The sequence below is a fragment of the Vespa velutina genome, chromosome 1 (genome assembly GCF_912470025.1).
Source record: "Vespa velutina chromosome 1, iVesVel2.1, whole genome shotgun sequence".
Taxonomy (NCBI): domain Eukaryota; kingdom Metazoa; phylum Arthropoda; class Insecta; order Hymenoptera; family Vespidae; genus Vespa; species Vespa velutina.
Genome location: NC_062188.1, coordinates 19706218 through 19729333, shown reverse-complemented (window position 1 = coordinate 19729333; position 23116 = coordinate 19706218). Strand labels below are relative to the sequence as shown.

Genomic DNA, 23116 nt, shown 5'->3' with positions numbered 1-23116 from the left:
GCCCTTCGTTGTCAGTCTCATAGCAATGTTACCCAAGAGAATATTTTACTTTTTCATTCTCTATTATTTTTATATATATATATATATATATATATATACACACAGATATGTTTCTATTGTTACGTTTGTATCTATCGAATGAATCGGAACGGAGAAACGAATGACGTATTGAAATATCATGGGTACTGTTATCGTAATAAAAATAAACAATTTTTTAGAGAATATTTAACGCACGCAACGATACGAAATAAAATTTAATACATTGATTTTACTTTTTCTTTTTTCTTTTCGAAAAATTGTCGCACTGCGTACAATTTTCAAATAATATTACATAGTTTTTAAATAATCATACGTTCCTAATTCAATTGATGTTTCTTTTTATATCGATATATATATATCGCAATAACAAAACGATTAAAAACAATCGATTTAAATGATTTAATACTTTGTACAATTTCAATATTTCCAAATGAAAATATAAATATTATAGATATTCTCTTACGATGTATCTACATATGTATTTACATTGTACATGTATGTACGTTAATAAGGGGATTAGTGTGATACTGTCATTAATAGGATTTGTATATGTCCGCAATCGCAAGCTAGCACGCGAGTAAACCTACATGATTTGACGGAGACATTCCATTGATAGCTACTGAATCCATTAGGTTCAAAGTAACAATGGAATTGATTACGAGATATTGCGTACGCAGAACACGCGTTCATACGACATAGTATCATTGGTCTAGAACAATGGAAATATTATTGACATTAAGACGGCACATGTATTTTATTATAAACTATAAGACGATATATAGCTATTATTATTATTATATATATATATATATATGTATATAATGATAATTTTACAATTATATCACGTTCGATATATTTTCATTTATTTTATCGGGATATCGGTAAATATTATTCTATCTTTCGTATATTTCAAAAACGCATAGAAACGTGCCGATATGTTTATTCATAGCAATGATATTAACTGTTTGTTTGGTGGTATTGATTTATCGAATATTTATTATCGAAGGTTATGCTTGAACGTACGACAAACACGTAGAGAACGAACCAGGACATTAACTCGTTTATATTCGATTCGAAAGCTTGCTTCCGGGGCTTTCGATCGATATCAAATAAAATATAATTGAATTGTTTTTCTTTTCTTTTTCTTTCTTTCTTTTCTTTTTTTTTTTCTAATACAATAAGAAAAAGAGACAAAAAATTTAATTCGCCCATTAATTCATAAATAATCTTAATGTAATTTATTCTACTTGCAATGTACATCGGGGGAAAAAAAAAAAAAAGATAAACCGCTTAAATGTAATCCCGCAATAATCCGTTTTATCTATTGTTTTTGTTATTCAATCAATGTGAGTTTAAACGATTGTTTATCGAGTATTAATTCATATCGTTCTTCCCTACATTATTATTCGTAATCTACTTAGAGAGAAGTTTCATTATATCATTGTTTTAACGTCGTTAAATTAAACAACGTATATACGTGAAATAGTCCGTGCGCATATAATTGGATTAAAATTAAAATTTAAGATAACGATTTACAATTTTATCATAATCCCATTTGGCATTCAAGTATTTTCAATAATATCCATGTATCTAAATTGATATTAATCGTTGGATTTGTTATTTTTGCAATCGACGAAAAAAAGATGAGAAAATGTTCTTCCGCATTTTTCTTGTCCTTTTTTTCTTTCTTCTTTTTTTTTTTTTTTTTTCTCTAAGAAGAAAAACATTGTGAATCGTGAGAGAAGTGCACAGAAGGAGGTTATCCTGATTCCTGACTTATCATATACAAGGATCTCTTACCTGCGTTCGAAACATACTAAAGACGAGCTATTGTTGGGAAGCAGTGGCGCGTGTTTAAAATGATGGTAGGTGCTTTGGTAGAAAGGAATACATGATAGCATAAAAGAAATGAAGAGAGAGAGAGAGAGAGAGAGAGAGAGAGAGAGAGAGAGCAAGTACTCGATCAAAGCGGCAATGCACAAGAAACGTACATTATCTACTTAGTTGAGGAAGAATTCAATATATACCCGAGCGTTCAATCTTGAAGTAATATTTTCTCATTCGAAATTTCAAATTAAATATCACCCTTTTGATGTGTCTTCCTCGCAAAAATATAAACATGGGATATACGACGTTTAAGTTAGTCGTTAGTAGATTTCGTAACGCAAAGAGAAAACGTTGACATTAAAGCCGTGGGAAAGATTTTGGTATATCAAGCGAATATTATCGTAATAAGTACTTTTCAATGTGTATAGATTCGACGGTTATCAAAGTTCCTCTTCCGTGATCCGTAATGAAGTACCCTCTGGAAACGTACATTTTCATCTATATATTCCAAACACGTATGTAATATGATTGTATAGGTATTATATACATATATGCATATTTAAAGATGCATACCATGTATAACTTCAATGCAACGCCATCGAGCAACACGCAACGGGCAACATATACAGCCCTCGGCTAAAAAAAATCAGAAGAAATTCGAGAAGAAAATTTTTCAAGATACATTATATTCACATTTCTTACGGATTTATTCGTGTCATTGTTACGAGTTACGTATTTTTTTTTTTTTTTTTTTTTTTTTTTTTTTTTTTTTTTTTTTTTTTTTTTTATAGTAAAACTGACTTAGGAATATTTTTTCATTCCAATCGAAATTTCTCGACTTTTTCCTCATAAATAGATTTTCTAAATTATTATTATTATTATTATTATTATTATTATTATTATTATTATTATTATTATTATTATTAAACATCCTCTTTGAAATAACAAAAATTTTCTCTCGGAGATTTCAACTAATTGCTAATTCTCTGAGCATGCTAAAGATTATTAAGAGGATTTCACGGAACGCCGGAATGTACGACTGTTACTTGGGAAGGAATTACGAAGGAAACACAAACGAAAATTCCTTCGTAACGCGGCGAACGATCGGCTCGCGTGCGAGAAACGTATTTGTGCGGCGAGTTTACAGACGCTCGTAATAACGTGCGTAACATCGACCAAGCCGTGTTAAAAAGTATGGGGTAGAGAGACAACCGTAACGATGATGAGATTAATCCGAAGGATTATCGAACCGACGACCCTATTATTTATAAAGGCCGATCCCGCCGCGAAACTAATTTGGACAAAGTATCTACGTCATTTTTTACAAGCAATACCTAAGTTCTTAATAATGTCAATATGTATATATATATATATATATATATATATATATATATATATTGGTTTATTTTATATTTCGTATTATTATATGTACAAATATTTTATTATAAAAAATATAAAATGTGTATCAAGTTTATGAAAGTCTGATATTTATTTTTAGACAATTTGATTTAAATCTTTCTATTCTGTTTTAATTTAGAATATATAAAAAAAACAAAAAAAAAAAAATATATATATATATATATAGAAGAAAATAGGTAAAACTTTTATGTTAGAAAATAAATCGATTGATGCTATTGTAAAAAGCTTTCTAAAAAAAAAAAAAAAAAAAAAAAAAAAAAATAAAAAAAATAAAAAATAAAAAACTATAGACGATGAACGTTTTCACAGGGATCGTAGAATTGCCATAAATGTTCGTAGACGTGGCCTCGACCTAGGTTGAAGCACTTTGCAGCGTTTAGCACCCCTTGTTTACAAGGAAGGACTGCGCGTCGCATATATTTACTTAGGTCACAGCATTCGTATTCCAGTCGACCGATACGTCTGTGCGTCCGTCTATTTCTTCGTGTCGAAGTGCAGTGTGCGAGTGTGCTTCTAGTGTCGATACGTGATGGAATCCCGAGGAGAGGCGCACTGTGCCAGGGATGGTCAAACGAAGAAAATATTTCCTTTTCAAACGTTCACCAAGAGGAGCGCTCGTTATTTTCCCACAAAATTCATTTCAATGGAAACGCGATGCGTTCGCGAAAACAAATTAAACAAAAAAGAAAAAAAAAAAAAGAAAAGAAAAAAAAAAGGAAAAAAGAAAACGAAGAAAAAAGAAAAGGGGAAAAAAGAATGAGATATAAAGGAGGGAAATATAAGAGAAAATAATAAAATGTAAACTATATTTCGAATATGATTAATATGAATCATTGATTCGATCAAAAATTCTGGATTATTTCGAGGATTCGATTTTACTTTTTCCTTTCTTTTTCTTCTTTGTTACGCAAAACTCGTTTCTATATATATATATAAATTAAAAAGAAAAGAAAAATATATATATATATATATATATATATATAATTTAATTAAAAACAATTACGTCGTTGATAACGTCGACGACTGAACAAGAAATAAACCTATACTCCATCATCGTTATACACATTCTTTCGTATCTTCAAATCTAACTAAGGAAGATATATTGGATGTTGTATTTCTCATAAATCACCATGTATATATAAAATCATATATACCTACATATATATATATATATATATATATATAGACATATATATATATATATATATAGACATATATATATATATAGAGGGAGAGAGAGAGAGAGAGGAAGAAGGAAAGAAAAATTCAATGTTGGCGATGGTATATATATATATACATACATACATAACTGCATACGTCATCGATTTGCGACAGAGATAAAATACAGGATTATTTCGGGCAGCAGATTTTAATTAATAATTCGATTGAATGGTTCTCGCGTGTGGAATTATTAAGTCGTATTAGTTCCCAGTCCGTATAGCAGATACCTACCTATATTCCGTTAACGCATCGAGATAATCGAATTCGATCGAATTTCGTGAAATATAAATTATTTTTGAAACCTGGCATGTTTTCTACTATACAAGTAATACAATTATTGACATTACCGTATCTAAGATTTTCTTAATTCGTCATAGTTATTTATTATTTATGCGAATATATTTTATTTTGAATTATCATATTTGTAACTTTGTACTATGCGAACGAATCAGTATATATGTACGTGTATGCATATATATGTATCGAATGATTCGATCAAATTATACTTTAGATTACTTTAAATAAAAAAATCGTGCAAGTGGGACGATCGCTCTCTCTCTCTCTCTCTCTTTCTATGCATCATGAAATAAAAAACGAATCGAATCGCTCGTCTTCCACGCTCGGTTTTCGTTTTTTTCTTATTGCAAAAAAAAAAAAAAAAGAAAAAAAAAAGAAATGAAACTTTCCCATGAAGGTATAGGTATCGGCAAGACGAAGCCAAAGGTGGACGAAACGTGTTTCCAGGCAATGGCGCGTCGTGTCTCTATCTCGATATGCACCACCATGTGCACCATCCACTACGACGAGAGTAAGTCTCGTTTGGTCTCGATAGGAGATGAGAGTGCAATGAGAACGGTGAAACTGTACGAGTACCGTCTAACAGACTTCGAAGGCTTTCGAATCCCATGTAAAAAAGAGAAAGAGAGAGAGAGAGAGAGAGAGAGAGAGAGAGAGAGAGAAACTGAGGTTCGTCTTAATAAGGAGTAAAGGAATCGTTAAAGGACGAGTACCTAATCTCTTCTACGATCCGTCGGATATGCTCGATGGATTCCAAACGTTTAACATGCGCCTTACGAGAGACAAATAATTTATAGTCGCATTTATGCGCTCACCCGCTCGCTTTCCCAATGCACTTTCTACAGATCGATCTCTCTCTCTCTCTCTCTCTCTCTCTCTCTCTCTCTTTCTCTCTTTTCTTCTTTTATCTGTTTGCTTATTTTTCTTTGTCTTTTTCTTTCCTTCTTGAAAGATCGTTACGCAACTAGAAAGATATCCCATGGCTTAGAAATACATGTATCTTTAGTCTTACGCGTGTAATCCATTACTGACATGCTCTACGAATCTCGAAAGAAAGATATATATATATATATATATATATATATATATATATATATATATACGTGTGTGTGAGAGAAATAAAAGATTTTTATTACTCTTCCAAGTGGAGAGATATGATTCTTTGTTAAATCTCCAAATTGTAATCAAAGGGAATAAGGAACGAGTGTAATGTCCAGTAAAGCTGGTTAAAGATACGCTTATATATATATATATATATATATATATATATATTTTATTATCGATATATTCCAGTACCAGTTTGCCAAATGATAAAAATTAACACGAGAGATTTATCCAACACGAAGTAACAGGAATCGCAATTACCGAGACTATCTAAATTTCACGCATCGAGTTAGACGGGGGACTCAGATTAACGGCAATTATCGTGACTCCCTCTTCCGGCTCTTTCTATCGTCCTTATCCAATCGACGATAGAAAAAAGAATGATAGTGGGAGAGTGAGTAAGAGTGAGAGGAAAAGAGAAAGAGAGAGAGAGAGAGAGAGAGAGAGAGGATTTTCTAAAGGAATTCATGGTTTGAACGTAGAAAGGATGGAAAATCAAAGGTCATAAGAGGTCGTACTTCATATGTGCATACATATATATATATATATATATGTGTGTGTATGTGTGTGTTAGTTACTTATAAGACCAGGAAGGAATTGCACGCGTGACGAACGGATAAAGATGGTAATGAAAAAAAAAAAGAGAGAGAGATGAGAAAAATGAACGAAGAGGACAACTCGATGTGACTCGTCGAGAGTAAAATTTCGAGATCGAGCGTGGGAGGGAATTATATGGGCATCGAACAGGTGTTGTGCAACTAAAAGGCGGAAATGCAACGTCGATAAAAGCAACCTAAGCTGGAGAGTATCCCCAGACGGCTACAACTACGTCGCCAGACTCTCACTCGGCTCGCCCTCTCTGTCTCTTTCTTTAGTCTACTAGTACTCTAGCGTTTCTCTACACTTCGCGTTACAGAAATACACCGGTGAAATTATGTCACTAATGCGCTTGAATGCTCACTCTCTCTCTCTTTCCATCTATCTGAATATCTAATCCCTCTATCTTTCTCGACGTCGTGACTTTACCCATGTTGATTCTACTTTTATTTAAAAATTCTATTTTAATTTCCTGTTAAAAAAAATTATTCGTATAAATTTTTCTCATCCTTTTCCTTCCTCCTCCTCCTTCCCCTTCTTCCCCCAGCCCCTCCACCCCCTGCACATAGACATACTTTTTTTCTCTCTATTCATTCTAATCTTTAGATATATACTTTTACTCTTTCGAATCCGATTGTGATTCGGTCGACATACACACATGTACAATAATACATATTTTTCTCGATCCTGTTATCTGTGACAGACACACCGAATCGATTTAAAAGAGACGCGCTACTGTCGCGATCGATAATAACTCGTGTTATTTTCTTAGGACCGACTTCGACGGGCACGTTATTTGTGACTGGCTTTTCCTGCTGCAATACGGCGAAACGCATTCTGTTCTATATGCATGCCGTGTCGCACGAACGACGTCAGATTTCATAAGCATTTCCTCGCGAAATGAAAAACATTGCTTTGGGCGATACGTTTCGTGGTACGATAACGGTTTACAAATATAAAATATGTTGCACATTCGTATACTATATACGTATGTATAAGACGATTCATTCTAATTTATAGATGAAGATATATATATATATATATATATATATGATAGGAAGTACATCGAATGGAATAAATATATGGAGATTAAAAATCGTCGAAAGAGAGCTATTGAAATATTAAGAAAAAAAAAGAAATCGATAACTCTATTGATTTTCGTATGTTCCATTTTGTTGATTGAACTTTCAGAAATATATTCAAATTTATAGATTTTTACATTAATATGGATCAATCTTTATACGCGAATAAATCTCGTAATGTAAGATATATTAGAAAATGAATCTCTCGGATTTATTATATTTTTCCTATTTCTATACAAGTTTTTATCATTCTTTTTTTTTCCCCTCTTCTTTTTCCCTTTGTTTTTCTTTTTTCTTTTGTTTTGTTTTGTTTTGTTTCTTTTTTTTTTTTTTTTCTTACGATAACAATATATATCAAGTTTTACAAACTTTTTGATATTTTCTCTTGAGACGATTATTAAATTTTCCAATAACATTGTATTACATCAAGAAGTTGATTTCTTCAATGGAGACAATGTTATGCCATATTATTATATACATAAATCGTTTCGTCGAAAGATATATGCGCTTTCTTTATTTCTTTCTTTTTTTCTTTTTTCTTTTTTTTTTTTTTTTTTTTTGTTCGTGAAATATACTCCATAGAAAGATAATATAACGTACTCCAAACCTTAAAAGCTTTTTCGGTGGATAGAGATGAAAATAAAAGAAACATAGTACTCCTCGAGTACTTTCCATCTACCTTTAGTTTCCTTCGTTCCTATATTTCTCTCGAAACGAAAATCGTATCTACTACTCGCACGGAGGAGGATCTTAATACCAGACGTGCGAATTTAGAACGTGAGACAACTAATATTAGCTTGGCGAATTCCTTTCGAGTTCATCGCGATTTCTAGTCTTAATACTATAGACAAGAAAATTATTATTTATCATTTACAATATCTTAATATTATTATTGTTTATGTCAACGAATTTAATTAAAATCTTTTTAAATAAATGTATCTTTTAAGAAAATTAAAAATGATTCCTATCAATTGCAATGAATAAGAGAGAATAAAAATATCGTAAAAATGTTTATCGAAATATTAGGGCAAAGGCAAAAGATTCGACAACGGTGACGACGACGACGACGACGACGACCACGAGGAAGAAACTATACGCGAAAGGGAGGATTATTCTAAAGGGAAAGGAAAAAGATGAACGAGAAGAGTGGACGAGGGTAAGAACGTTACGGGAGAAAAGACAAGCAGGAATTTTCCCCGGAGGGTCGATACCGACTCTTCTGGAATAAATTGCGTTAAGTGCGCTTTAACCGTAAGAAGAATGAGACGCGAGCAATCTCCCTCTTTCTTACATTCTTTCTTTTTCCCTTTCTCTTTCCTTTTCTTTGTTTTTCTTCCTTCGTAGTCCCCTTATCCATAAAATCCCATCTCGAACGTTCGAATACGAGAAAAAGAAGAAGAAGAAGAAGAAGAAGAAGAAAAAGTTTAGTTAAAAAAATAAAAAGGAAGAAAGGAATAATTCGTAAGCATTTGTACGAAAGGAGAATGATATTGGAAGGAAAATTGCATTACATTAACATTTATATATATATATGTATATATCTATACTGTTATCCTTCGATCGTCCAGCAAAAACCAGCAAAGAAAGTTTCGGAAAGGAGTCTTTGGAGACGGATCGTAAGTAGGAAAACGAGTGAGAGTTAAATGTTCTCGTTGTGAAAGATAAATGAGGACGTTCGGAGAAAGTAGACGACGTGGGATAAAAAAGAGATAGAAAAAAAGACAAGGCAAGACGAGAGAGAGAGAGAGAGAGAGAGAGAGAGATAGAGTGAGGGAAGAGATGGATAAAAGCGATAAAGATGGAGGGCATAAAATGTAAAAGAAAACGACAGTGAAGAGATAGGCGAGGCAAGACGAAGCAAAGGATTATATAGAGAAAGTATAGAAGAGAGAAGAGGAAGGACAAAAAAAAATAATAGATTGTGAAGAGGATAGAATAGACGGAATAACGAATAAAAGCAAATTATTTACCGAAAGATAAAGAAAAAGAGAGAGAAAGAGAGAGAGAGAGAGAGAGAAAAGAGTCAGTGTTGTTGGTTCGCGTCCGTACATTATCGTCATGACCCTTTGGAAGGTATACCAAAGGACGTTAATGCAAGGGTAGAAAAGCAGGTGGTCGAAGGGCTGCCTTAAATTCTCCGCAATGATAAAGACAAAGAGTACTTCGTAGACTATATGTTTGTACTCTTTTTTACAGGCGCATCATTGTATGAGTTCTCGACAGTAAGTATATATATATATATATATATATATATGTATGTATGTATGTATGTATGTATATATATGTAAGTATATAAATATACGTAGGTATGCTTCTTTTTTCAACGCGTCTCTCGGTGCTTACCCTCGAGCGACGATCCAACCTCGCGTTGCTTTTGCCTACCGTTTCACCTCTATATTGAATTAAACCACCCCAACTGAATGAGAGGCAAAGCGAAAGAGGGAGGTATATGAAGAGAGAAAGAGAGATCGAAAGAGAAGAAGAGATAGAAAATGCGGACGCTCACTGGCAAACCTCGGAAGCATTTATATAGTCGTTTGAGAGGCCTCCGGCTATTCGTTCGTCAACCAAATATATATATATATATATACTTTTGTTTTCGCCCGACGTCGAATAGTCGTTCGCAATAAATAATTTTGAAAGTATACCTTATTTATTTGGACTATCAATAAATTATTTATATATATATATATATATATATATATATATATTGGAATTTATATTGAGGGATCTTTCTCAAAGGGGAAGTGACACGTAGAACGGTACTCGATTAAATCGCGGAATTACATGCGGAAAAACGAATTTCCGCAATAAAGAGAATACCTATACGTTAAATATGCGTAATTAAAACGACTTGCGTGTTTACGATGCGAAGTATCTTTCTTTTTTCCATTTCTCTCTCTCTCTCTCTCTCTCTCTCTCTCTCTTATTCACTCTCACTAAGTCTGTCTCGTTTTCTCTCGCATGTAAGATCGGCACTTTTCCGCATCTGCGAGCTTCACGCGAACCAGCGTGAGAAAAGAAGTGTTCATCCTGATCGCTCAGGTTCACTGCCATGGCCGCTTATTGCGCAAGAAGGGAGACTACCGTTCATTTCTTCATCCTTTTCCTCCTTCTCCTTCTCTTCTTCTTCTTCTTCCTGTTCTTATTCCTTAGACATTCAGGTTTAATTAATCGGGCGATTGTCGAGCGCCAATTAAATCGTGCGCACTATGGTTTTGTCGGTGGTACTAAACTGCCTGACCGTTCTCTCAGATTTACGTTTGGGGAAATGAGCTTTTTTTTCTTTTTTTTTTTTTTTCCTTCCAATCCGTCTACGTACGTTATCCACGTATATATATATATATATATATGTGTGTGTGTGTGTATATATATATATATGTATATATACACATATGTAATATGTATATGTATGTAAATTGTACATACGTATGCTGCTAGAATGCGCACTACGTTTGGTTTTAACGTACCGTGAGTTCGAATTCTGCCGACTCTTCAAAATGAATTACTTATGATCGGCAACGAAAGTTCAAACGATATATTCGAACCATACGTGGTTGGTAAAAAAGTGTTTCTTTTTTTTTTTCTTTTTTATTTTTTATTTTTATTTTCTGTTTTTTTTCGTATTTTTTTTTTTTTTTTTTTTTTGTTTTTTTTTTTTTATAAAAACATAGATATACATAAATATCGTCGAAATATACGTGAAATCTGTGAATTCGTTCATCGAAAGATATAAAACGTCGTGGTTATTTTGAAATGATATATGCAAAATGTAATTTTGATATAACAAAGGTGATATTAAAGTGAAATGTTTACGAGTAGAATGTACGAAGTTCTTTTTGTTTTTTTTTTCTTTTCTTTTTGTTTGTTTGTTTGTTTGTTTGTTTGTTTGTTCACGACTTACCAAACAGAGAATATAAATTCGTATAATGGAAACTCTTCAATGTAGAAAAAGGAAAACGTGGTTAACCCGATGGAATCCCGGTGGCCTTTAGGATTTCGATTCCCATTAAAACGCGTAGGATAATAAATCCCTCGCGTACGAGTGCCGATGTTTGAAACAGGTAAGGAAAAAGGGAAGACTCGTTGCACAATCGTTGGATTGGAAAGAGTAATGTGATATAGTGAATCAGTGGTTTTCAAACTACTTCGAAAAACTCATTAGTTTATTCTTTTGTCATTCAAAGAAAAGTTCTTCCTATATGAGAATTCTTCGATGTTCCGTTTAACTTTTGTATTATTGAAATAATATTATTACACGATCAAAGATATTGAATTATTCGGATAAATTTTTTTTTTTTTTTTTCTTCTTTTTTTTTTTTGATGGAAATATCAAGCTTGATGTCAAATGAGATAAGGTTGCATCAGACGTGCATCGACTGACTATCTCTTGGATAAAAACAAAACAAAAAACAAAACAAAAAAACAAAACAAAAAAAAAAACAGAAACAATCTTATGATCTTTCACAGGATAGTAACTACCTTACAAAATTAGCAATTTGAAAACCACTGTCATAGAAGATATTAAGATTAGAAGCCGTGATGGAAGCACTCTCAATTAAAATAAAAAGAAAGAAAAAGAGAGAGAGAGAGAGAGAGAGAGAGAGAGAGAGGAGATTTGCTTAACGTTGCTACGGTCCAGAGCAAAAGGATCTCCACCTCTTTCCTTTGAACGTCGCTCTCTCTCAATGCAATCTCGTAGGAGATTGTCAGCTTACAAATGGCACGAATCCCACGTTCGATTCAATGGAGAGCATTCTCTAATGCGCGGCTCGCAGCATTACAAGAGCAACGACCTGACGTCGCCGGCTAATTATTCTCATTAACGGAAAAGCTGAAAAGCCGTGGTACGATATAGTCGGTATTTCAAGATCGTCGGAAGATCGTAGAAAAGGATGAAGAGCCGGAAATTGAAAAAGAAGGAACCTTTTAAGGATTCCACGAAAACATAGAGACGAATTACCGTGTAATCGAATAATCGCATCATCCATTTTGATTCTCTCTACTTTTACACAAAGATACGATGTTACCTGTATATATACATATACAGATATTACACAACGGTACTTTTCTTCTATTAACTAATTAAACCGAACATTAATGAATTTCACATCCCTTCTGGTAATCGTCGTTATTACCTACGTTGCGAATTACGAAGGTAGGAAGGTTTTCTTCTTCTTCTTCTTTTTTTTTTTTTCTTTTTTTTTTCTTCCGCCCCCCCCCCGCTTTTCTTCTTTCTCAATCTTTGATATTAATAAGCAATTCGAATAATTACATATACAGGTAAGGATATGTGTTTCGTTCTAAATTGCTGTATCGCAAATTGTTTTCCTAGCCGAGCATGAACAATTCTTGACGTTGTCGTGAAACGTCATTGATACAGATATACATATATACTAATACACACGTACATAGATATTTCATATAGGATTTAATTCGAATTTAACGTAGTCGTAATTACGAATCATCGAAGTTATAAAATCCGACGATAATAAGTATCGTCGTTGTTTCGTATTCTCGAAAAGTTCGTTTAGAAATTCGTATCACGTAACGAACACGCGCTAATTAACTTCCACTTCCGTTTGTTAACGGAAGTCAGGAAGAAAGTTTGACATTCTGTTAAACTCCGACGTCTGCCGCAATACGAACTTCGACATTAGCTTTGTGACTAAGTGCGATTCTCTACCATGTATATTATAATATATGTATAGTATGTATAGTATACATGCGCGTATGTAAATGTTGAAGATTGGATTAGGGGAGTATAATGGTCAATGCAACGTATTAGAATTCTGTCGAATCTCATTGTACATATATAAACAAAGACTGTTACATAATCAAACGAACGCGAAAATTATTTATTTACAACGACGTTAAAGTGCGTTTTGAATTTTTCTTTCTTTCTTATTTTTTTTTTTTCTTTTTCTTTTTCTTTTTTACCTTCTATTATACAACATCATAATAACATTCGACCACTTCGTTTAAGACATTTTTTTAATTAAGATAAAATTCATTGAAATGATTTGGTATATCTTCAAAATTAGAAAAAAGAAAAAAAATTATAAACAAGAAAGATTGCTATCTTTCAAATAAATTTCTTTCAGTCTGAAATCGACTCGAAAGTTTTTCACTTGGCAAACAAAAGGAAAAGATTTACGATTTAAAGAAACGTTCAGACGAGGGAATGAGTAGCGTTCGATGGATTCCAAAGTATTTCCATGAGGAATCCTAGTCTTTGGCCATTTTCCTAGGACGTATTTAAAGTTACTTGGCCCCACGGTACGACAGTTTTGTCAGAGTTAAAATCACGATTCTTTTTCTCTTTTAGCTCGTCTGACTACGCGCTCTATCCTTTTTCTTTCTTTTTACTTTTTTCGGGCCCCTCTTCCCGCTTTTACTCTCTGTCCTTCTACTTCTCTCTTTTTTCTTTTCCCTTTACAACGCGCCAACTTTTTTTTCAAAGAACTTTTCTCCGATTAAACTCGACAAAGACTTACGGAAAAAGCTACTTCCTCTTTCGTTTTGTAAACATTCTCTCGTTGGCCCAGTTACCATTGGTCGAGCCTTTTCACTCTTTATGCGTATTGAACTTTTCTATTTTTCTTCGCTTACCATCTTTTATATCTTTCTTCTTTCTTCTTTCCTTCATTTCTCTTTCTTCCATATGGATATTATCTATTTCTCTCTTTCTTTATCTCTTTTGATCGATCGTTTCATATTAACATTTCTTGATATTTTAACTTATCTTCTGTCTAAAGTATTATATTATGGCTGATTCTAATTTTTCAATCTTGCAATAAGTTTTAAGATTAAATTTACATTTTCAATAGAGGAAGAAACAATTTACGATGCTAACACAGAAATAGAAATACATTAATACATATATATATATATATATATATATATATATATATATATAATACTTATAAATACTTTTCTTATCAAATTAAAATAAGTTTATCTATCTCGATCGTACTAATTTTAAGTTTGCCATAAGTACGAAGAATATGATGTTAGAAAGAATGTATGAAAATCGATCGATAAGATAATATTTAAACTTTATATAGCGAAGAGAAAAAGAGAGAGAGAGAGAGAGAGAGAGAGAGAGAAAAGAAAAAAAAAAGAAAAATAAAAAAGAAATAAACATGAAATATCGTAGATGTCTCAAAGAATAAAAACTTTTGAATATTATCGAAATTCAATTTGCGCATCTACTCTTTTACTTCTCTTAGCCTTTCAGAGTCATCTCTCGATCACGTTTCGGTCTCTCTTCCAAAGTTCTTCTTGTTCGTGAGAACATTCGCAACTCAGGTCTCGTACCAAGTCAATTACTGGTTACTCGGTTACTCGTCGATGCGTGCTTTAGACGTTGCTGCTGGTGCTAATGTTGTTGCTGGTGATGGTGATGGTGATGCCAGTGTGGTAGTATTGCTCTTGCTGTTGCTTTTGCCATTATTTCTATTCCTATTTGTGTTACTTGTCTTAAACCACGTATGCAACTTACGTACCTACGTACGTACGTGTGTATATATATGTATATCTATGTGCGTGTATATGTACATATATATATATATATATACATACAGTATAGCGTCTTAATTCGTAATTTGCTCGAGCATTCACCTTCGAATTACCGTTATTCACCTTCTGTGTATTCCTTCAACTAAATACAAAGTCGATATTACAGAAGATCGAGAGAACGGCTTAACGATTTTATCTGTATCCTTTGGTGATTCCAATCGTGAGTTCATCTGATTACCATCAGGGTGAGAACTTATTCGTTTAATCAGGGATGTTCTCCTTAATCGAACACGTTCCTGTTAATGTAAATTCCATCCCAACTCAGATTAAATTCGTTTCTATCTGATTTATTTAGAATATCTCAAAATCCATACGTACATTGATAAATTCATTGGTCATTTTTAAAGGATATAATTTTAAATCGATGTTTTTCCCGATAAATATTAAAAATGATAAAGAAATTGAAAATATCATATAAAAGGATAAATGTGAAAGACAATCAAAATGATTTATTATTTTAGGAAGACTGATCCCGATTGTAGAAACTCGCAAATATCTTTCATCAATACAAAGAGGATCTTATTTTTCTTTGAAAAATATTTCTGAACTCTTTCTAAGTATATATATATATATATATATTATGTATTTTAACGATAATTACTTTATATTTTTGTCAATTTTCTTCAAAAAAAATGTTCAATAATAAAATATTGAAACCGGAAGATTCACAAAGGAAAATGATTAATTAATAACTTTTGATAAGCATTAGTCTATCCTATCTATTCTAATACGTAAGAAGAGAATATCGAAAGGTCATATATTTGCGGTAGCTTTGATCGTTACCTCATCAAAGGTAAGACGAAGAGAGCTTTAAAAAAAAACATAGATCCTAAATGATTAAAGTGAATCTATCGACTATAGTCATAATAATAAATATACATACATACATACATATATACATACATATATATATATGTATGTATGTATATGTATGTATACATTCTCTTATTCATTCCTCTCTCTCTCTCTCTCTCTCTCTCTCTCTCTCTCTCTCTCTCTCTCTCTTCCTTATACTATTTTCCCACCTTCTCTTACTCCTTAAAGGCGGATGCTTAATTACAAACCGAGCGGAAATAATTGCGGTGCGCGTATCAAACGACGATTATAAAGCGGCGCATCGCTAAGGATTAATCGTTCTTCGAGTAACAATCACACGTAAATGTAAGAAACGATACGCGCCGGCAGCAACGAGCCTCAAGCAATAATACGAATCGTTTAGCGATGATTTATGACCAACAGCCGAGAGTTAACTACCGTCGCGAATTTATACTCAATACTTTTCTTTCTTTTCTATTTCTTATTCACTTGAAAACTTCACTTTTCTATCTCCTCTCTCTCTCTCTCTCTCTCTCTCTCTCTCACTCTCCTTCTCGTTTTCCCAAAGCAAAAGTTTGTTGAATTCTTTTAGGATCATTGAACTCTATCCTTACGTTACTCCAAATAATAGAAAATATTGATCTGTTAATTTCAAAAAAAAAAAAAAAAAGAAAAAAAAAAAAAGAAGAAAAAGAAAAGAAAGATTTACAGGATTTTAGAAAGATCACAAAAAACATTAACAAAACTATTATATCGATTTGTAGGAAACGTCATTAATAATTTCGTTTGATTATTTTTTACACGTAAAATAAAATTGAATGAATACGAATGACAAGCGTTCCATTCGCACGTTCCTCTTGCGTTAGATAAACTTACGTAGATTCAACTATGGTGCATCAAAGTGGAACACTCTTATGCGTTTGTACGCGATAAATATCGTCACGCTAAGCTCCCCCTTTCCTTAGCATGTCTTTTTCTTAGCATGTTCAATTATATCTCTCGCGAATTGCGTAACTTCAAATGAGTTTGGAGTTTCTCGAATGTTAAAACGTGTTAGAATAAATAATACTTATATATGCATACATAAATATATATATATATATATATATATATATATATATATATATATATTACATATACGTGTGTTTGTCTGTATGTGTGCGTATATATGTTTACGAGGAAATCGATCGCGATTCCAGCAAGACGAGAAACTTTCTATTTGTTGTAGTTAACAATAACTAGACTTGTAAACTTTGCGTACTTTCATAATTCGTCTTTGGTCGTTCTGTATGTAAACATATACACTCACACTCACACACACACACACACACACACACATATGGTAAATATAACTACGCGCAATCAAATCTTTCGTGTACTTCATTGAGATAAGAAGAATCGTGAATCTCGAATCAACTGGAAAACAGATCTCTTTGCGATAATTAATCATAGAATTAATTATTCAATTTGTTACGTACGATCCTACAGTACATATTAACACAGTGGATATTTCTATTTCTATATCCGAATAAAACTTCTCGAAGATAAATTTGTCTAAAATTTTCAAGTTTTATCTCAAATAATCACACATAAATATTTCGTATTTATCTAAGTAAATACTTATGTAATATAGATAAAGATTTATATAAATAGATTTCGCCGAATACTCATTGTAACTATAATGAAAAATAAATAATAATTTATTTATTTAACTTGAAAGATTTAAATGATTTAAATGATCATAGGATCGTTTTTATGGATTTGCTTATAAAGGGACACATCGTTGACTTTTCTTTTTCTATCGATCGAATGTCTCAAGGTCTGCCACGTGTATTTTTCTACGATCCCTTTTATGTAATCTCAGCTGAGAACAGATCAACTCATATCATGGTTTTTCAAGGTTTACAGTTAACATAAATTTTAATGTTCTCTACGTAAGAATCGTATTGGTGGACTTAAAAAAAAAAAAAAAAAAAAAAAAAAGATCCAAAAGAATGAAACGAAAAGTTGTCAAGTTTTTCCAACGAATCGGATCGATGAAAGAAATGAATTTATATTGTATTACATTTACTAAAAAGTTTAGTAGAAAGGAGATGGTCTCTTCTTCGTTAATGCAAACGAAATCTATATAAAAATATGTCTTTTTAAGATTGATATCGATCGATAACGCATATAACGTGCCTGTTTGACGGCAAAAAAAAAAGAAAAATGAAAGCAAAATGAATGAAAAAAAAAAAAAAAAAAAAAAAAAAAAAAAGAAAATTGCAATAACTTTTTGTCTCTTTATTAAGGAATGACTTGTAAATGAGTGAAAGGTGTAACAACTTTCTCGTCATCGGCTTTCGATATCGAATATAAATGTGAAAAATCTTTATTCTTTAAAGGGAGTAAAAAAGAAAAATCAGGTGGAAAAACGTTAATCGTAGCCGTAAGAAGAAAGCGTCACGCGATGCTGCGCACACACTCTCAAGCTTGGTTTACCGATAAAAACACGTAAATTTCTACTAGGGTAACATTGTGGACACGTTTACTAACTACCAAGGGGAAGTTTTAAGCGCAGGTGTAGAACGCGTTCGTAACGTCTACCAACTTACGATTAGTTTCCCTGAAGCAACGGGAAGTCGTGAATGTGCCTAATGACTTTGTAGAAACGGAGCCAACGAATAGCATCATAGCTATCCTTACTAATTGTTCCTTATTTCGCGAATAATCGAATTTATATCGCGACCTAGATTAGATAATCGTTTTATTTATAATGGAAACGTATTCTTTTCTTTTTCCGTCTTTCTTTCTTTCTTTTTGTTAATCAAGAGAGAGAGAGAGAGAGAGAGAGAGAGGGAGATCTTCTGAAACAACTTTTTCTTACGAATAAAAAAAAAGAAAGAAATTTCAAGCAGTGATAAAATTTTTATAATATCTATATATATATGTATATATATATATATATTTTCTCGTTATCAAGTTTAAGAAAAAAGCTTAATGAATTAATATAATATACATAGCGTTATTTAAATTAATTCATTCATCCAAGAATAGAATTTAATGCGTACATTTGGCTTTTTAATCGGTCAACTCTGTTCGATCGTAGCTAATTAAATCTCTCAGCCTTGAGGGTTTCTTAGGAGGTTTTCATAAAATGATCATGAGAATGTTGCTGGCAGTGGTTAGTGATGCGAGAGCAAGTCAGATACCCGATATCGATATTAATTCGACCATAAAGCATTTCAAGCGTCTAGTCCACAAAGTGATAGTGATTGCGCTTCGGGCACCGTGACGTTTAGATTTATGAACGCGGAGTGGGCTGGCCTCTCGTCTCGAACGTAACTTAAGTTCCTCGATCCTTCTTCGAATGAAGAAGAAAATTGTTCTTGGAGAAGAGCAGTTACAAAGTAACCTAACGTTTCCGAAGGGAAGTTCACACGCGTGTGCATCGATACAGTTGAGTGCACACGTGAGTAAAGATGGCCACATAATTAGGGCCATTTGATCTCTCTCTCTCTCTCTCTTTTTCCCTTTTTCTGTTATACTTCTCGTTACCATGATTTTCGATCGTATTTCATTCGATGTTGCTGTAGGCACGTTAGACGCAAAATACGTGCCGGCTTTCGAAAGATAACCAAGTAAAAGTGGCATGACCGTATTCTCCTTGATAACGATAACTTTTATCGCGTTATGACCCGAAAGAATATATATATACATATATAAGAATATGTATATACATATATATATATATATACATATACATAGATGTAATATGACGGTACTAAATGCATTAATGAAATTAAATATAAAAGTTAAGGAAACTTTTAATTAGTAAAAAGAATCTACAAAATGATATAAGTTTATATAATATATTCATATGAAAAACTATTAATATATAATAGATTTTATTTGATCATTTTATATTTTCTCTAAGTTTTCTTCCTTTCGTCTTTTTCTTCCTTTCTCTTTCTCTCTCTCTCTCTCTCTCTTCTTTTTTTCTTTTTGTTTTATTTTATTACTTTGATAAAAAGGTAGGACACGCAACATAGATGAAACTTCTCAAAATTGAATCCTAAAAGACAAAATAGCTATGCTTCGTAACGCTTCGTCTATTACAAACAAGCACGCTTAGATTCTAGGGATCGCGCCAGAGGATCTGCTTGGATAGGAGGATCGCCCATAAGGGATAAAAGGATCGTGTTCGCTTCGTTAATCTTGGGATTTAAGGGCGCAACGTCTCCGAAGTGAGCGACCGGATTCTTCTTCATCCTCGCGTATACGACGAGACTCGTCAACGATTGGTCGTTCCATGGCTGACGATCCGGTCTTTCCCTCTCTCCCTCTCCCTCTCCCTCTCTCCCTCTCTCTCTCTCTCTCTCTCTCGTGTTTCAATCTCATCCCAGTCTTTTTCTCTTTTCCTTTCGTACGTTGATCCCAGATCGCAGTAACGTAATTAACTCGTTATATCTATCGATGGCGTTACGCAACGCTTCTCTGTCCTTCTCTATCTCTTTCGTTTTCTTTTCTTTTATTTTACACACCTCCCCGATAACTTTTTCTTCGCCGGACCTCCCTGGAAGTATTTTCCTTTGCGTTTTATATCAGATCGCATCGGTGGATTCGCGAAGCGCTTCGAATCGACCAAGGAATTTCTTTCGTGCCGACGAGCTTACCTCTTTCCCCCACCCCCCTCCCCACCACCCCCCCCCTCTCTCTCTCTCTCTCTCTTCTTTACTCTTCACCATCGACCGGTCTTCTTCTACGTCTTTTCTTTTTTTTCGGGTCTTTTCTCTCTCTCTCTCTCTCTCTGTTTTTTTCTTTTTTTAGTATTTATTAGCGAAAGAAATACAAAGAAAAAGAACGCATAGTTACATGACTTGTGCCAACTTCGTACTACCATATCAATTCGATCCTTCTTGATTGTTTATCATTGTATAATACGATTTTATGATCACGTGAAAATTAAGATTTAATTATTTAATAGAAATAATTGTCATATTAAAAAATATCGAATATAATCGATATTATTAAACGAAGATATTCTTTAATTATTTATTCAATAAATATTTATATATACTTTGGGAAAGAAATTTAATAAGATCGTAATCTTAAAATTCGTAAAATAATTTAATAATATAATTTTATTGAATCTTCTTTATAGTTATTAATTTAGAATTATAATACGTAGAATTACACGTAAGTATATATTCGTCGTTGTATTTGATGCTATATGCAATCGAGGTACGAGGTTCTCTCGGTCGTTGCAGCTGCAGCTGCAGTTTCCTGGATCGGCGAACGTCCGTCCGTGTGCGTCGGTGTGAGCGCGAAGGATGCGGAACCAGTCCGTGACGTCACGTGAGGGACCCACCGTGAACACGAGATCCTACTGATTTCCGGGTTCGGCTCCCGTGCCACGGGCGTGCGCCGCGACGCCGATTTATTAAGCGTAAGTCCTCGAGAAGGTTCTACCTTGTGAGAAAATATTTTCATGATGCTATCGAAACCTCAAAACTTTTTCCCTTTTTTCGACGTTTTATACGACCTTATGAATTATACTTTCATTTCTTTTTTTGTTTCTTTCGTTTTTTTATTATTATTATTATTATTATTATTATTATTATAACGAACCTCAAACAACACACAATAATTGTTATAATCTTGTGTCGATCAATGAATAAGATCAAATGCGTTTTTTTCCCTTTTCTTTTTTTTTTTTTTTTTTTTTTTTTTTTTTTTTTTTGTAGGGAAACACATTTTACAATCATTCACTTGCATAAGATTTTTCTTACGTTCGAGAAAAGAAATAATTTAATTACTAATTGGTATGCAATTATTTTTTAATCTCGCATTACGCGTCATGAATGATATCAAAGCTTTACTTGAGATTAATGGATGAAAAAAAAGGAAGAAAAGAATAATAAAAATATATAATTCAACGAGTTTGAATTATTTATTCTTCTTCTTCTTCTTTTCCCTTGTTTTTCTTTTTTCTTCTTTTTCTCTTTTCTTCTCTTTTCTTTTGTCATTCAGCTACGCTTAAAAATTTTCTCGCTTTCACGAGTATTCCGTTGTTAACGATGCAGAAATCTCCGGAAAATTTCTTTGAGAGGTATTAGAGTATCGAGAATTATCCGCGAGCGAGTGTAGTGGAAACGTCTACAAAAAAGGTTTAGAACGGGTTTCCGCGCGATAAATCATCTCGGAACGTAAGCGAAAGCGTGGCTATGGGACGACGATTGTAAGGAAGATAACGATGAACGACGTCGGACTGGTTAAAGTCGATGTATTATGTACGCCAAGTTGAAAAGCTATTTTCAGAGCCGACAAATCGTCGCTCGTAATGCCGTTGAGTTACAACATCGCCGTGTGAGTTCTTCCTTCCTTCGAGGACACTTCGAGGAAAACTCGATTAGCCGATTATCCTTCCTAGTCGAGAAAAAGAAGAAGAAGAAGAAGAAGAAGAAGAAGAAGAAGAAGAAAAAGACGACGACGAGGACAAAGCGAAAACTATAATGTCAAGATTATAATATTTTCGATAATGGGTTTCCCATATTCAACCCTTTTCCAGCAATAACTAATTTATCTCGTTTTAGAGGATATCGACAGATGGTGCCAGCTACTCAAAGCACACCAGCAGCCATTCAACGTGCGCGTGGTCCAGATAGCGAACAGTAGCGTTCGTTGGTAGGTATACGTTAATCGATAATTTGTACCTAGCACTATTTACACGTTCGACTCTACTACATAAACAAGATAGACCGTCGTCGTCGAATCGAATCGGTATATATTTACTACTATTACTACTACTACTACTACTACTAGTCCTACTATTATTACTACTTCCGAGTCCAATCCGTTGTCTTGTATCTCGTTAGAATATATTAGGATAATTAAGACTATTCGAACTCTTTTCAACGATTTAATAATCGTTTATAAGAGTTATTTATGAAGTTTACGATCGGATGTAACGATTGGATTTGTGATAAAATACATAGACATGCATCTATTTATATGCTTACTAATCCCACGCAACGAGGAGTTGAAGTATTTATTATTCAAATGACGTGCTCCGTAGTTATTCCGAATAATCCAACGTAGTTGAGTATTAACCCCTTTCCTGTGAGTAGTATCTTCTCTTAAAAATTAAAATG

The 23116-nt window shown here is 33.1% G+C and overlaps 1 protein-coding gene across 4 annotated transcripts in view; it reads right to left on the bottom strand.

The window, feature by feature from the left end:
• LOC124952413 (ecdysone-induced protein 78C) overlaps nucleotides 1-23116 on the bottom strand; it is a 78310-nt gene that overhangs the window by 17113 nt on the left and 38081 nt on the right. The window contains exon 1 of one of the 4 annotated variants that reach the window (XM_047502280.1): nucleotides 7119-7917. The exons of the other annotated variants lie outside the window; for them this stretch is intronic. Within the exon in view, the coding sequence (XP_047358236.1) occupies nucleotides 7119-7164 (46 nt within the window). The 5' untranslated portion in view covers nucleotides 7165-7917. Of the gene's footprint in view, nucleotides 1-7118; nucleotides 7918-23116 lie in introns of those variants that run through there. 4 annotated transcript variants of the gene reach the window in all.